Source organism: Tenrec ecaudatus, chromosome 7, assembly GCF_050624435.1.
Source record: "Tenrec ecaudatus isolate mTenEca1 chromosome 7, mTenEca1.hap1, whole genome shotgun sequence".
NCBI lineage: Eukaryota > Metazoa > Chordata > Mammalia > Afrosoricida > Tenrecidae > Tenrec > Tenrec ecaudatus.
The window spans coordinates 76,162,612-76,179,252 of record NC_134536.1 but is presented as its reverse complement, the minus strand read 5'-3'; the positions used below and the strand labels follow the sequence as shown (position 1 = coordinate 76,179,252).

General features: G+C 44.9%; 1 protein-coding gene across 1 annotated transcript in view; it reads left to right on the top strand.

The window, feature by feature from the left end:
• Positions 1 to 16,641, top strand: part of KLHL32 (kelch like family member 32) — a 172,833-nt gene that overhangs the window by 61,984 nt on the left and 94,208 nt on the right. Inside the window, exon 3 of the mRNA XM_075554015.1 lies at positions 16,284 to 16,382. Coding sequence (XP_075410130.1) covers positions 16,284 to 16,382 — 99 coding nt within the window. The remainder of the gene's footprint in view (positions 1 to 16,283; positions 16,383 to 16,641) is intronic.

The window sequence follows — 16,641 nt, the reverse complement described above, 5'->3', positions numbered from 1 at the left end:
GTCTCCAATTAAGGTCACCAAGCTGTGACTTGATTGACAGGCTGCATTCCACCCCTTTGCTCAGTTGTCAGATTTTGCAACTGCCACACGTATCCTTCCCTAAAGAATTCTACTCTCTTTGATTTGTAGCATGTCAAAATGTCAACTTTAATGTCTTTGAGGAATAAAAATGCGTGCTTCTTTTAAGTGTCCTTTGAATTTGGATAACAAAAGATGTCTAAAAGTGCAAGATATGGACTATAGGGTGGATAGCTAAGATTTCCCAACAAAATCCTCATAGGACACCCCTTGGCACCCTTGAAGAATGAGCAAGTGCCTTGACGTGATGGGGGATGTTCCTGGGAGGGGCTTTACCAGCCTTTTCTTCCTCAGTATAGTTTTCAGTTTTCTTAAAACATTTTCCTAGTAAACCTTTGTGATCTTCTGTCCTTGGAGGATCTCTATGAAAATTACTGCTTTGGAATCCCCAAAACACCCTATAATATTTTGAGCTGACCCTCTGCTTTGAATTTAATTGGCCCAGTAGGAGGCCTGGTATCATTGTGGTTACACATTGGGCTGGGATTCTCAAGGTAGTCCGTTTGAAACCACCAGCTGCTCTGCAGTGGGAAAGACCGGGCTTTGGGCTCCCCATGCGTTACAGTCTCACAAACTCGCGTGAGCAGTTCCACCCTGTGCTGTAGGACCATGGCGAGCGTGCCCTGACTGATCCCCTCAGAAGCCACCCTTCTGATGGATCCTGGTTTGGAAGGTACCCTACTTGCACTAAGACAAGCATAGTGTTGCGTCCACGTGTCTGTAGGCACACGCTAGTTATAGGGACAGGTTTAAACCTATTTTGTTTGGAATAGACTGGTGCATCTTTGGACTGGTACCTTAGTAGCAATTCTTTTTTATGTACCCTCATGTGGCGTGTGTGTGTCCTGTGTATAGTAAAACCCGTCAAAGCCAGAACCTGTGAAAGGTGGAAGCTGCTCAGAGAAGGAAAACTCATTCACTGCACTTGAAAGGGTCACAGCCAAGTGGTGAGACTGCTCTTTGCCAAAGGTGGAAAACTTCAAAGACTCGGCAAAGCAAACAGGCCCAGTCGAGTTATAGCTTTCCTCCTAGGTTTGGCTTTGTTTCTGTACATTTGCACGTAAAGGGAGCTTAGCTGGTCTTAGCTCTCTCTGACTACGTTTTCACCTATGGACACTTCTGGCAGGGTAGTCAAATGTGTGGGACCTACCACAGTCCTTTGTGGTTGGCAATTGAGTTTTATACTGTATTTTATTTAGTATGCCTGATCCTCTACCAAACACAACATCAAAAATGCCCCACGAAGTTCTAAACTGCCAGTTAGAAGGTAGGACTGTCTCCACTGAAACCCATTATACCTGACTTAAGCCGAAAAGCCCTGAGTACCTGAGGTTTTAGTTCTTTCATTAAGCAACAAATACATCTTCTGGAAATCCCACTGTTCCCAGTGTACTCATACTTTTGAAATGGGGTGGCGTATAAGTAAGTAAATAAACTGATAAAAGTATTTGAAACTTCCGAAATGACTAAAATCCCAGAAGGACCTTAGTGTGAGTTATAGGCACAAATTAAGGGTAATACTCCCTCCCCTCTGCTCTACCTGTTAAAGTGAAATACATAAATTATTCCTCTTGCTTCAGGAATGTTTACATCTTTAGCATCAACATGAAAGATAAAGGATGTGCAAATTCTGGATAAGTACCCATATTTTTATCTCTAAATTGAGAAACAATTACCCAAGTTGTTTATACAAATATAAATTGGGGAGTGGGTGGGGGAGTGAAAAACACCTTACTGAATTTTTCACATGCTAATTTTCTATTTTCTATCTTTATTCAAATGCCTATATCAATATATACATTATTATAGTTATAATTTGATTTATTTTATTTTATGGAATCGGATAAAATGGAAATATATTTACTCATAAATACATAATATATAAAGAATGTCATCTTATTGTATGTTCAGTTTTTCCCTCTTTGGGATTATTTTAAAGTCACTTCATAAATCATTACCCGATTGAGAGGAGAATCACATTTAACTGTGGAAATTGCCTTCTTAAAGCAATTGCATTATGTTATTTTTTCCTTTTTATTTAAAATAGGTTTCTTGAGCCCTCTGCTGGAAGAATTTAGAATGAGAAGTAGTCCATCAAATAGAGGCGTATTACAATTCTAAATGTTCAGAATTCTAAAAAGAAAACAAACTGGTAACAAATACATATGACCTTTGTTGTTAAAGTCATAATTGGGCAAACAACATCTGAAAAGATTTATGTTGCAAGTAGACCTTCCATTTGAGCAGGATAACGATGGCAACATTAAAGGGAAGGGTCATTTTGAAAATGAATTGCCATGTGTTAATTCATGGATATTGTTTTTATACTACTTAAAATATTCTTGTATATTCTGTTTCATTGGCACATGTTAATGAGGTAAGGAAACACTTAATGGGGTGTACAGTGCAGTGTAAGGATGCGGCAGGGTCGTGCAGTGCCTTATTTCTTCCTTCTGTTGGGCCGAGGGCCACTGTGAGTTGGAGCCAACTCATTGGCTCCTGACAACATGTACTGTGTGTAAGGTCTGTGTTGACGATAAACATGCATAGTGAATGCCTTCTCAGAGTGAATTCAGCTGTGTTTGGTAATGCTAGATCAAGAGACCCTTGAATTTATCAGAGCTGAGATGCTTGTTATGATCTTGGAGTTACCCACTGTCAGCCCCCTCCTGCATTCTAAATGAGGGATTCACGAATGTCTTCCGCAGGTGCCACACTGAAATAAAGTTGGCTTTGTTGTTGTTGGGTGCTGTGAGTCAGTTCCAACTCACAGCGACCCTGTGTACAACGGGTCAACGGAACTGTGTACAACGGGTCAACGGAACATCGCCTAGTCTGGCACCGTGAAAAACAATTGTTCTCAGGTTTGAGCCTCTGGTTGCAGCCACTTTGTCGATCCATCTTGTCCAGGGCCTTCCTCGTTTTTGCTGCCCCTTCACGTTACCAAGCACGATGGGCTTCTCCGGGGACTGCTCCTTCCTGATACTGTGTCCAAAGTAGGTGAGTACGTGTTTGTTCTTTTGGCAGTCCATGGTGCTTCCCCAGCGTTCCAGTGCATCGATTCTTCTAGTCTTTCATATTCAAGGTCCGACTTTCACATGCCTATGAGGTGATTGAAAATAGCATGGCTTGGCTCAGGTGCACCTTTGTGCTCAAAGTAACATGCTTGCCTTTCACTACAATGCTCACTACAAGAGGTCTTGTGCAGCAAATTTACTGAAATACAATGTGTCGTTTGATCGCTTGACTGCTGCTTCCATGGGCATTGATTATGGATCCCAGCAAGGTGAAATCCCCAATGCCGTGTAATAATTTCTTTATTTCCGATTGAGGTTTTTATCTGTTTTAGTTTGTTATTATTGTTAGTTTTATTTATTTGTTTTTTAATGTTTTTCTTATAAGAGATTCAGAATAGGTAAATCTATTGAGTCGGTAATTGGATTAATGGATCCTTTACGATATCAGGGGAGTTTGAGAGGAAATGAGGAGCTAATAATGATGCGTGCAAGAATGAAGAAAATGTCCTAAAACTCTTCCTGGTGTGATTGAACTGTTGAATTGTACGATATGTTAATGATGTACCAAAAATCTGTTGAAGAAAGATGAAATTCTGGATAAGTCAATCTTCTCTCTGTTTATCATGATGTTATCTATTGGCCCCGTTGTGAGGGTTTTGCTTTCCTTTACATATTGAATTGTAATCCATACTGAAGGATGTAATCCCTGGTCTTCATCAGCAAGTGCTTCAAGTCCTCCTCACTTCCAGCAGAGCAAGGTTGTGTCAGCTGTGTATGGAAGGTTGATAACAGGTCTTACTCCAATTCTGACATTGCCTTCTCTCTCACATAATATAGCTTCTCTGATGATTTGCTCAGCATACAGATTGAATAAGCATGGTGAGAGGATACAGTCCTGATGCATATCTTTCCTGGTTTACACTACGCAGTATTCCCTTGTTCTGTTCACACAGCTGCCTCTTGATCCATGTACAGGTTCCCCAGTGTTCTGTAAATTCCCAGTCTGTTCAAGGCTATCCATCATTTGTTATGCCCACACAGCTGAATGCCTTTGCGTACTCACTGACAAATTTGGCTTTGCAAGACACCTGAAGTCTGGACCCTGCACTTGTCCCAAGAAGAGCAGCCAGAGACAAATACCTACATGAGCGAACATGGATGGCTGTATCCCCAAAACCCTTTCCCGAGGGCAGGGAAACGTGGCTTCTATCTCATGCTCACAGGCCAACACATCGTCTTCTTTTGTTTTAATGTTGCCTTCTGTCAGTCTACGTGGGCCGTACACAAAAGCGTGTCCAACAGACTGCGGACTGTAGTTCATTAACTAAACACATCCTTGGATCCATCTACTTGACATGTCTCTGTCTGCATGACTAATGGGCGTCACAAACTTAACCATTTTCATCCTAAAATGGGACTCTTGATCATCTTTCTAAACCTGTGCCTTTGTGTTTCCCTTGCTAGTTGATGGCACCATAATCTATCTGCCCAGTTGGTCAAAGTGTAGCCCATAAGTACGACGGCCAAGGGAAAGTGGATTGTCTTGTCCGTGGCCCTGTCCCGTGTGGTGAAAAGTGGCTGGCACACTGGAGGAACTCTGAACAGGAAGAGTTGATGAAGTGGATGAGGATCTCAGACCTCAGTTGCCTCGTGTCATTTGGAGTAACGCCTCCTTGGCGTGGTGCGGTGGCGTGAGAGGAGAGAGCGTGGTTCCTGGCCTAGAGTCAGCCACAGATAGGAAAGAGTAAAGCCAGTGCTAGAAGCAGGAGTTAGATTATCTGGGAAGTAGATTTCTTTTGTCCACAGAACTAGCAACAGCAACATAACAGCTACATTTAAAAAAAAAATTCTATGCCAGGCATTTAAGGATGCCCGAAACTGATCTCTGGATTTTCCATGGATTATCTCCTTTTATTCTTGAGCAGACCCTATGAAAACAGGTAGCCATTGGCTTCCATTTTTCTAATTTATAGCACTGAAAGTAAGCATGTCATAGACTTGCCCAAAGTTCTATAACATACTTTAGAGTTGTGTAAAGCAAGTAAAAGAATGCAAGACCTTATAAAACAAAGTCAGGAATTATCCTGGTGAACACAGAATTATATATTTTCATCAGAAGAATTATATTGCCGTTTCCTTCAGTGAAATTAGGTGTGCCCAGCCGTGTGCTCCTTTAGCGCCCGGTGACACCACAGCAGCACCATTCCGCTTGCCAGTTTTAGTCTCTGGGTCGGAGGAGGTCACCGGCAGTGGCAGGGTTGCTGTTGTCAGTGGTGGTTATTGTCAAGTTGACTCCAGCTCATGACAGACAAACCATGCGTCGGAGACCAGAAGTGCTCTGGCGGGTCTCCAAGGATGTCATCGCAAGCCAAGGACCCTGGTGGCACAAGAGGCTCGATGATACCCCGCCCCAGCAGCAGCCAGATTCAGAGGAGCCGATTCCCCTCACTTCTGCTGTGTGGCTTCCATCCTGATGATCTGTAGGTTAGGAGTCCAGAGCCAACTTTTGGCAATGCCTAGGACCTTGACACAGGGTTACACGCTGTCAATTCAGACAAATCTGCTGCTGTGGTCCATGCCTCCTCATGGTGACCCTGTGGGACGGAACAGAACTGCCCCTTGGGGTTTCCAAGGCTGCCTAGCTTTGTGGAAGCTGGCATTCAACCCTAGATAGCAGAGAACTCTTCCATACACTTTGCTAGACTAACACGTGTCCAGGCACAGCCTGCCAGCTCTGCTCCTCCCTTCTAAGGCCTCCCATCTTTGGGCACGCTCGCACTGAAGGAAACTAAGGCACTGTGCTGTAGACGCCGCCATTTTTATCACACTTGAAAGAGTGAGTATTAGTTATACAAGGAAGTCTCAATAATTAATTTGGCTTTTCTTAAACCCTGTAATGTCCTTCATGTTTCATTATATTTTAATTGCCGGGGCTGATTCTTTTCTCCTAGTTTGAATTTTATCAAAAATTTGTTCTGCGTTTTCAAATAATTAAGCTTCATTTTCTCTTAGTGAATGTAAGTGTGTATAATTTATCCTCATATTCTGTTAAATAATGTATTTTATTAATTTAAACATAATGAAGAAACCTATGTTGGAAATGACTAGCTGACAGAACCATTAAATTTCCGAGCTTCGACAGGCCGGAGTCATCCTAATGCAGAAGAGACCGGTGGGAAGGGGCTTTGCTCGTACGCTGGGAAAGGACAGGATGGCTTCGTCCCTATCCCCCTCCCGCGTGTTCTAAAACAGGACAGGACGAGCCTTCGCCTAAGAAGGTGCAGAATCTATAGAGCGAGACTTCCTTCTCTAAATCGTATGACAGCAATAAATGAAATTGCTGCTGGGCAACGTGGGGTTTTCCTGGTCCTGTGATCTCTGTGTCCTTATCTCTACAAAGGTGTTTTCTTGGCATCTGAGAGAAGCTTATGCTTCTGTCGCCTTAGCAATTTCGGACGAGCCAAGTGAGAATGTGGAAACTCACAGAGGCAAAGAATAGAATCTCAAAGTGACTCACCTGCTTTTTTTTTTAAACTGGGATTTCTGTTATTATTTTCCCATGGTCATTTTTAATAGCCTTTTAAAATATTCAGCACTCAAATCTGCCTCTTAAAATGGTTTCCATATTCAAATAGTTGGAAAAGTTCATTTTTTTCATAAGTGGGAAGCGAATTGCTTTTTTTTAATGTTCATATTAAGGTCTTTCAGAAATTTATAGGAGTGGACTATGTTTGCGAGAGGGCTACCTGGCAAAGCTGAAGCTTAAGGAACCAATAAAGTGAATCACAAATTTACTGTGTATAGCAACAAACCCAGAGATTAGCATGACTCTGGCTATAACCTGCATACTCCATACTGCACACTATATACATGCTATAGAATGTAGCATAATATCTGTTAGCTGAAAAGTACAAGGGGGTACCCGCCCCCCAAAATGGAATTGCACTAGGTGGAGCAGAACTTTCGAAGTACACATTTATCCCACTAGGTGAGCATCAAGCAACTTGCTCTGAGTTAGTACACCCTGTGGCATCACCGGGAAGGTTCTCTCTGGTCACAGTGGATTTGTGTGTGTGTGTGTGTGTGTGTGTGTGTGTGTGTGTGTGTGTGTGTGAAAGCAGTTTCTCCCGTATGTCGGGGTTTTTTGTTTTGTTTTGTTTTTGTGATGACCTATTTAACAGAACAGCATGTGACTGTGATATTTTGTTTCCTGCTCAGAAAAAAAAATGCCTCAGAAACAGTTGTGATGTTGAACACAGCTTACAAGGACAGTACTATGGGAAAAACTTGAGTGTATGAGTGGTTTTCTGGTTTCCAAAAAAGATGAAATGACGGTTGATGACAATCCTCATTCTGTATGTCTGTCACCTTCCCCAATGGACTCATAGTGCACTTGGAGTTTGTTCCACCAGGTCAGACTGTTAATCAAGCCTTCTATTTAGAGGTTCTGAACAGATAGCATAACAGTGTGCAACAAAAAAGCCCTGATTTGTGGCAGACAGAGAACTGGATTTGCCACGACAACAATGCACCTGCTCACGCAGCCATCTCAGTGCACCAGTTTTGGCAAAAAACAGCATGCCTCTCTTGCTCCACACACCTGACTCACCTGACCTTGCTCCGTGCAACTTCTCTTGTTTCTGCCAATGAAGAGGGACATGAAAGTACAGGGATTTGATGACATAGAAAAGATGAAGAAAAAAAATGAGGGAGGTGCGATCAGCCACCCAAACAGAGGAGTTTGAAAAGTGTTTCCAAGAATGGGATTGCAGATTTGACAAATGTGTTAAGTATAATGGAGAGTACTTTGAAGGCGATAGGGTTGTTTTGTTAAAAAAAATTGAAATACATAGCTTTTGAAAAATCCAGGGGTTTTTTTTGGGGGGGGGTGCCCCTTTTATGCTGTGTCTGTTTATTCTGACTCCTTCTATTAGATAACCCTTAAAAAGTGGGCCAGGTCAGAACTTTAAACCCACCAGCTACAGTGTGGGAGAGAGAGGAGGTTGTCTGCACTCATGAAGCTTGATAGCAGTTACCCTGTCTAGGGCCTCTGTGAGTTGGAATCCCTGTGCCAGCAGTGGGTTTTAGTGAGCATTCGCATTGGCATGTGGCCAGCCTTCTTAAGGGTGCTTTTGATTTCTTCCCCGGGAACCCTATCTGTCCAGCCCATGGGTTTCTTTCTAAAATAATTCTCGAGCTGCTACATCAGAAGGGCTCTTCCAGGAGGCTTGGCAGCAGTGAATGTGAAAAAGGGATGAACCGTGCTGTTGAGGTCTCATAGCTCAGGCAGGAGATAAGATACTCATTCAAGGCAAAAATACCTAGTGGCATTAAAAAGAAATCGATAATAGTTAACTTTTTTTTAAGAGCCCTGGTGGTGTAGTGGGTTAGGCATTGGGCTGCTAACCGCAAGGTCAGTGTTCAACCCCACCAGCTGCTCAGTGGGAGAATGGTGAGGCTCTCTGCTTCCATCAAGATTTACAACCTCAGAAACCCCAGGGAGCAGTTCTAGCCTCTCCTGTGGGGCCACTACGTGCCTGAACCGACAGGATGGCAGTGGGTCTGGTTTGAGGATATTGGCTACAGACTTACTGTCAACAAATACTATACTAAATGCATATCCTCTCATTGTCTACCCATTTTTATTTAAGAAAATAGTGCCCATAGCCATAAAAACTCAAATCCCCAAGCTTTTTTTGCCACTCAATTGGGTAGCATGTGACAGACTTGACCAGTGCGATGTCAATGAAAAGCTATATGGCAAGGTCTTCAGAACTTTATTTAAATAAAGAAGTAAATTGGGCCATCCTAGCTGGCATATGCTTTTTATTTTGTTCTCTCTCTACCTCACTCTCTCTGCTTCTGTTGTCTTGAATTTTCAGTGGCAGTGGCTGAAGATGTGCCCACTGTTGGTAGCCATGAATCCATGAGCTGAGACTGCCAAGCAGCCCAACTGTCCTGGATGCTTATGCCCAACTTTTGCGAGAGAAATAAATGCCATGGCTGTTGGAGCTGCTTGGTGACCTGTAGCCACACATGATGACAATAATGCAATGTGCTTTCTCAATCGTTCCTTAATGTGGGATGTATTGCCACTGAAAACATGGAATAGGTGAGATCACGGACGTGCTCAGAATGGAGTCATTTATTCCACCAGCAAGTGCGAGTGCCTGCCTTCACAGCTTCAACATCAGCTTACTACACCAGACTCCTGGCGGTTTGAAGGCTTGGGAGATTGCTTCCAGCTCGGGATTGGGAAAACTTCATGTAGGAAGTGGGCTTTAAGTTGGAGCCTGATGAATGCTATGACTTGATGGAGATGGAGGACTTGAGTCAGTGGGCACTTAGAGAGAGAAACAGTACTGCCTGAAGCTGGAGAGCAGTTAGCTACTGACTTCAGCAAGGGGATGATAATGTTGCATGAGTGGAAATATATTTGTAAAAGTGGGATGGAGTCACCTCATGAGGGTTTCTGAAACACCAAGCTACACAATTTAGCCACATTGTCTAAATGTGTACCGTATTTATAGGAAACTGATGACTTTCAATCAGTATTATTCAGAGTGCTTCAGGAATATTTGTAAACATCTCCAAATTGATAGAGAAGCTTGGAAAATGCATGTTATGTGTTCTATTATCCCTATTGTAACTAGTTTTTAAAAATAAGTTACCAGTTAAAGACGTACATGAGCAAACAAACAAACCCAAGCCAACCCAACGCCCTGCCCCCAGTCAATGCCAACTCCTATCCTTTTGCCTTAAACATCGGCGCCACCTGGTGGATAAAATAAAAATCCCAGATGGAATCATTTTGAAACAAAAACTAAATGCAAAGCAATTTATCCTGGCTAGATGTTTCTGCCTCATTGTTCTGTCTGTACATTTCTTAAGAACTTTACACAAAAGATTTGAAGATTCCTGAAGATTTGATCATTTAAAATGTATTTCTGCTGTTCAAGTTCCTTGTCAGTTTATAAATCCTACATTATGAGGAGCCCTGGTAGTGTCACTGTCACTGGTTATTCATAAATTGCCGGTAGGTTCCCACGGAACTGCCAACCTTACCTTAAGGCCTGCAGTTCAAACCCACCAGCCACTCAGAGGGAGAAGAATGAGGCTGTCTGCTACCAGAAAGATGTACCGTTTCAGATGCCCAAAAGGGCAGTTTTACTCTGTCTTACAAATTTGCTATGAGTAGGAATCAGCTCAACGATAGTGTGTAGAGGTGGGTGGATGGGGAAGAAGACCCCTGGTGGTGTTGTGGGAAAAGTGTTTGACTGAGTGGGAGGTCAGAGGTTCAAACCCACAAGCTGCTCTGCAGGAGAAAGATGAGGCTGGGTATACACATCAAGGTTCATCGTCTAGGAAGCCCTAAGGAGTAGTTCTGCCCTACTGACTCTGATGACTGGGTGATGGATATGGATGAAGGAAGAAGGGAGGGAGGAAGACAATTTCCAAAGAAATAAAGAGCAAAGAAAATGTGTTCATTTTATAATATTCCTTATATATGGTGTTTCTATTTTGCTGCTGTTGCGGTGGCTTATTAACATCAAGTTCGTTTGGTTCTGACTGCTGGCCACCCCGTGTGTGCAGTTCAGACTTTTCAAGTCTGTGACCTTTGAGAATCTGATCGCCGGGCTTTCCTTTCAAGGCGCCCCTGGGTGTGTTCGAACCATCGTCTTTTAGCTGAATCATTTTACCCACCCAGGGACTGAACAACCATATACATTACTTCTCCATGTGCACTTCCTTGCGTGCTATGCCTGCGCTGTGTGAGTACACACCTGTGTGTCGTGTGCGTCCAGCAAAGACCTTCGTTGTCTGCCTTTCCATCTTCAAGCCCGTCAGTCAAGTTTATTCACAACCCTAAAAGCACATAATTTTAAGGTCTCTTCAAGCAAGACATTAGAAAGAAGTTTTGAAGAGTTAAATGTACAATTTTTTTTCCTGAAGATGTGAGCTCACTGGTTGACAGACACAGACTTGTCGTAGCTGTGTATGAGCAGCAAATCCACAAAGCAATGGGGAACAGAAGGGAAACAACCCCAACCCCGAGAGAGTGGATGTCGGGTCATGTGTTAGGAGGCGCTGAAGCAGTTCGGGCAGGGGAGCCTGGTGGTAGGGTGTGCTGTCCCTGTCCTCCGTGCCCAGAGCCCAGCAAGGTGAGCTCTGGGTTCTGCTGAATTTTACCCTGCAAGCCTCCTCCTTCACAGGGGTCACAAGTCCAGCCAGAATTGACCACTGGAACCAGGAGCTGAGGATGTGTTCCAGGCCAGAGGGACTTCCTTCAAGATCATACACATTAAACTCACTGAGTCAAAGTTCACTCGACAGCAGTGTGTTTTTTTGGCCCTGTAATGAGCACTGGTGTAGTAGTAGGTTGCACATTGAGCTGTTACCCACACAGTCAGCAGTTCTAAACCCCCAGCCACTCCACACGAGAAAGGTAAGGCAGCATGTATCCACAAAGATGTATAGCCTCAGAAAGTCAAAGGGGTGGTTCCGCTTGGCCCTATCAGATACCTGGGAACTAGAGTTGACTGGTTGACAGTGGTCTTGGCGTGCTTGTGTGTTTGTTTAGCTCCTGCCATCAGCTCTATTAGCCATGCACTGAGTTTCCTGCCCGCATGGACAGAGTTCGTTCTGTGACCCACCGTGGCCCCGGGTGATGGGTAGGCTCCCTATGCTGCACATCATGAGGAGAAGGAATCCCTGTTTGTATTCCTGCTCAAGCACACATTCTCTGGAAAGCGTGTCCGCCAAACAGTCAGCCCCCAAAGATCACCAGCTGAATTTAAATTCAAAGACTCCAGTGCGAGTGGGGCTTCCACACGTTGGTCCTGTTTCCATGCGCAAGAAGCAGCCGTCCTGGGAGGATTTCTTTTTCCAGCCCCTTTCCCTGTCAGAGCGCGTAGCGATTTCCGGTGCTAAAGCATCCTTGAAAAACGCGTGTTTATAATGAGAGGAGGGGCGCCACGGCAGAGAGGAAAACAATCCCAGTAAGGGTTCCTCAAAGTGAGCCTGCTGGACGTGTTACACATGCCGTGGAATATTCGTCTTGTCTCCCTGTGATAGCTGCCTTTGTGTTGGCCATTGCCGAGCCTCCAAGGTTATCATGCATGCCAGTTGTGTGAAATGAGCGCAACTGACAGGATTTAAAGGCTAAGACGAACCTTTCTAATCCATCTGGTCCCCATTCTCTGCCTTAGGCCATGCCTCTGCTGCAAGGAAATGCTACATCCTTGCTCCCGTGAAGGGAGCGGCACTAATTTCCCAGATGTCAGTCAAAGCGTCCCTCCTGGAGGAGCTGGAGACATTCCAGTCTCTGCTTCTGTAGAGATGGGAGAGGGGCTGTGGAGCGTGTTAACAATGAGCATAAACATTTACTTAACTTTTTCACTTCTTGACTTAACTAGTTCAGAAAGAGTCCTTTTCCTTTTTCTTGATATGTTAAATTACTAAAAAGTTAATTCCCAATTATAAATACATGTATGTGTGTGTGATGCTGTTGTCAGTTGCCAGTGGGTGAGCTCCTCTCATGTAGCAGGATGAAACGTTGCCTGGTTCGGTACCACCCCCAGTGTTGGTGAATCTGAGCCTTTTGTTGTGGTCATGGAGGATCATAGACCATTCTAACCTATCCATTCCTTTATTAAATAAATTCATCAGTATTGAATGCCTCTGACACAAAGAGAGCTCCTGCTCTTCCTGAACGTGGGTCCTAGTGAATGGAGAAACAGAAAGTAAGGAAGGCAGTCGTATGTCAAGAGGCGGTGCGGGCACTGGGGAAGAATCAAGCTGAGTACAGTGATAGGGGCTGAGGGTTTGGTGAGCCAGGCACCGTTCGCGTGGGTACAGCTTTCAGGCCTCGGGGCAGATGGCATCGGAGCAGAGGCCTGCAGGCTGTGAGGGATCGAGCAACACTGGCATCTTGAGGAAGAGCAGTCCAGGCCGACACAGACAGCTTGTTGTAAGGACTCGGGTATTTGAGCTACAGCAAGAAACCCTGGTGCAGTGATTTGGAAGGCAGGGCGCCTTTCAGGCCCTAGTTTCCTGGGCATCCGTCAAGCCTCCCTCACTGAGGAGCTGGAGACGTTCAAGGCTCTCCTGTAGAGATGGGAAAGGAGCTGCAGTGTTTAATGAGAGTAAACTTAGATGTTTTTGCCACCTTTGCTTAACGTTTTCACCTCTTGGCTTCGCCAGTAAAATGTAGGGTGTAGCAAAGACTTTGGCTTTCATTATCAGTGGGATGGAACGTCATTGGAGAGTTTGAATAAAAGAGCGCTGGGATTCCGTTTGTGGTTTCGAAGGGCCTCTTAGATGCTGCCATTGAAAGGGGGCCAAGGAGAAAAGACTGACACGTTAGAAGGCAATCACAGTAGGTCTCGGAAGGCGGGGTGCATTGTACGAGAATGCGGAGAGTGGTGAGCAGTGGCTGGACTCTGGGGCTGTTTTGAAGAAACAGCTATAGGATAGGAGGGAACCGAGACGAGGCAAGGGTGGCTCTTAGTTTCTCATCGGAATCATGGCTAGAACGGGACTGTTAGGTGTTGACATGATAGAATTGGTGCAGGAGCACAGTTGGCTGGTGGAAAGCATCTAGAGCAGTGGTTTGGGGGTTGAACGACCCTGTCACAGGGGTCGCCCAGTTCCTAACAGTATAGAAATGACAGTGATGAAGTAGCGACGAAAACAATGTTATGGTTGGGTGGGTCACCACCACATGAGGAACTGCATGAAAGGGTCACGGCATGAGGAGGGTTGAGAACCTCTGCTCTGGAGTTTGGGGTGGAGCATGTGTTGCTTGAGATGCCCACTAGACATCCAAGAGGAACTCGTGAGTAGGCAGCGGAAGATAAGAACCTGGAGTTCAGGGGGTGTGAAGGAAACCCAAGGGTCACCCAAGTGTTTAACCCAAGTGTTTAAAATCATCTTCAACCTTGGGATTGCATGACGTCATCCATGGGGCAAAAGTAGAGAGAGGCGTGATGAGGTGGTGGGGGAAGGAGGCAGAAATCCTGCAGGAAGTGTTGTCCCAGAAGCTGCAAACAAAATTGTTTCACAAAGAGCTTACTCAACTGGTAATTTCCAAGGGGTTGTTAAGAATAAATATTGAGAAATGGCCATTGGTTTTTGGAAACAAGCAGGTCATTGGTGAACTAGAGATGAGCATTTTTCCATGAAAGGGTAGAGGGTGAGTGGGTTGGAAAGGGGGGAACCGATTACAAGGATCTACATGTGACCTCCTCCTTGGGGGACGGACAACAGAAAAGGGGGTGAAGGGAGACGTCAGACAGGGCAAGATATTACAAAATAATCATTTATAAATTATCAAGGGCTCATGAGGGAGGAGGGAGCGGGGAGGGAGGGGGAAAAAGAGGACTTGATGCAAAGGGCTTAAGTGGAGAGCAAATGCTTTGAAAATGATTAGGGCAAAGAATGTACAGATGTGCTTTAAACAATTGATGTATGTATGGATTGTGATAAGAGATGTATGAGTCCCTAATAAAATGATTTAAAATATTAAAAAGAAAGAGCAGGAACAAAGCAGCAGCGTCTTCCGGAAAGATCGGAGTCTAGCAGATGAAGGTGACATGTCTGGATGGCTTTATGGTGGGTGTTTAGTGGAGCAGTGACAGGGTCAGGATGAGATTTTTATCTCTTGACATGAGGGCTATAACTGCCTATTGGCATGTTGCACAGGAAGAACCCATAGAGAAAGAGAAAACGGTGATTGGGATTCTAAGAGCAACTTAGCATATAAGGGGAGTCCTGGGGAAAGCCTTTGTAAGACCATGCATTGAGAGGGAGGAGAGAGGGAGGGGTTGGAAGTTTGAAGCAAAGGGGAACAGGAGAAGTTGAGCAAGGTAAGTCAGTGGCTCTCACACTTCCCCTGTGCTTCCCCAACCACCTGGAAGACTTGTGGAAACACCAAGTGCGTGCCCAGTCCTGGTGTCCCCAAGTCAGTAGGTCTGGTGAGAGGATCAGGAATTTGCACTTTTCTTCTGTTTCCAGGTTATGCTGTTACTTTTGGTTCAGAGACCACACTTTGGGGATCACTGGACTTCGGGAGTAGGGTAGGGGTACCCCGAAAGGCCTCCTCTGCATGGCAATCAGGCATGTAGAGGGAATGTTGCCTACATGGTGGTGTGTTTTTTCCACACATGACCAGGAGCTCAAAAGCTGTCGAAAGTCGGCAGATAATTCTACTTCACCAAAAAACATTAGAAATCAATGTCACTAAGATAACTAGGAGGTTGTGTTTGCTTTATTTAAAATAAAGGAGTAGAGAGTCTGAGGTAGAAAAAAAATGTGGGAGAATCACACCCTTGGAGGATTTAAAGGTTTGGGGTTTCTTTTTGTTGTTGTAGTTTTGAACCTTTGCCCTAAAAGTCCTCTGTGGTCTCACATTGCAAAGAGAAACCAAACTCCAAACCAAACCGCTGCTCTCCAGTCAATCCCAACTCCTGGGCACCAGACAGGGTAAAGTGGAACTGGCCCCTGTGGACCTGGAAAAGTCTCCCCTTTCTCCCAAGGACTGGCTGGTGCTTTCAAACTCCTGACCTTGCCATTTGCAGCTCGACTCATAACCCACTGCACCACCAGGGTTCCTGGGAAGAGACATAGAAACACCGATTCCCATGAACTACCCATGAACGGTGTTATCAGTATGATCTACCGAAGAGCAGAGCTCCAGGCTGGACTTTGAAAAGGGAAGATGGGGTTTCATATTATAAGATTACATCGCATTCCAGGTTGTGGTGTAAGATGGAAGCTGCTTGCAAAAATAACTACACTGAATTTTCAGGCTGAAAATGTTTGTCTTCTTCTTTGAAAATGTTTGCATCGCATAGGAAACATAGCGTGGCTCCGTGCAGAGTTGTATGCACAGGAAACGAGACTTGGTCAGCCAAGGGAGGAGACAACTCACGTGTTAGCGTGAGTGCTCGACTCGTTAATCTGAAGAGAAAGCAAAGGCCCAGCTTCAAGTTGCAGGAGCAGTATTGGCTCAAATAGCGTGTGCGACACAGAAGTTTAAGTACAGTGCAGAGTAACTTGAAGTTGGAATTGACTCAGTAGCAGTAGGTTTGGTTTGTTGCAGTGTATACATCAAGCTGCCTTATCCTGATCTTTTGATGTGACTGATGGTGTTCTTTCCATTTCTTTTAAAAACAAACCAACCAACAGATTTTGTTGGAGCCAGGCGTGATCCAGGATGTGTTAGCTGCTGGCAGTCACCTACAATTGTTGGAGCTTCTCAACTTATGTTCCCACTATCTAATCCAGGTAGGTGAGTCTGAGTCTTGCTAATATGCCCCCCCCCCCCCCGTGTTCCTTTGTCGGGCAGAAGGAAAGGGAACCCCTGCCAGCTGGAGCCTGGGCAGTGGGGAAACGCCACCCTCGTGCACTTGGAGAAGCTGTGGTCTGTGCCGCTTCTATTTCTCCAGGACACACGCTGGGAACCAAAAGGGCAGCCGCGACTCTAGTGTCCTGTCCTGAAGTGGGCATGTCCTCACCCTCCCCGCCCACCCCAGGTCCCCAGGCC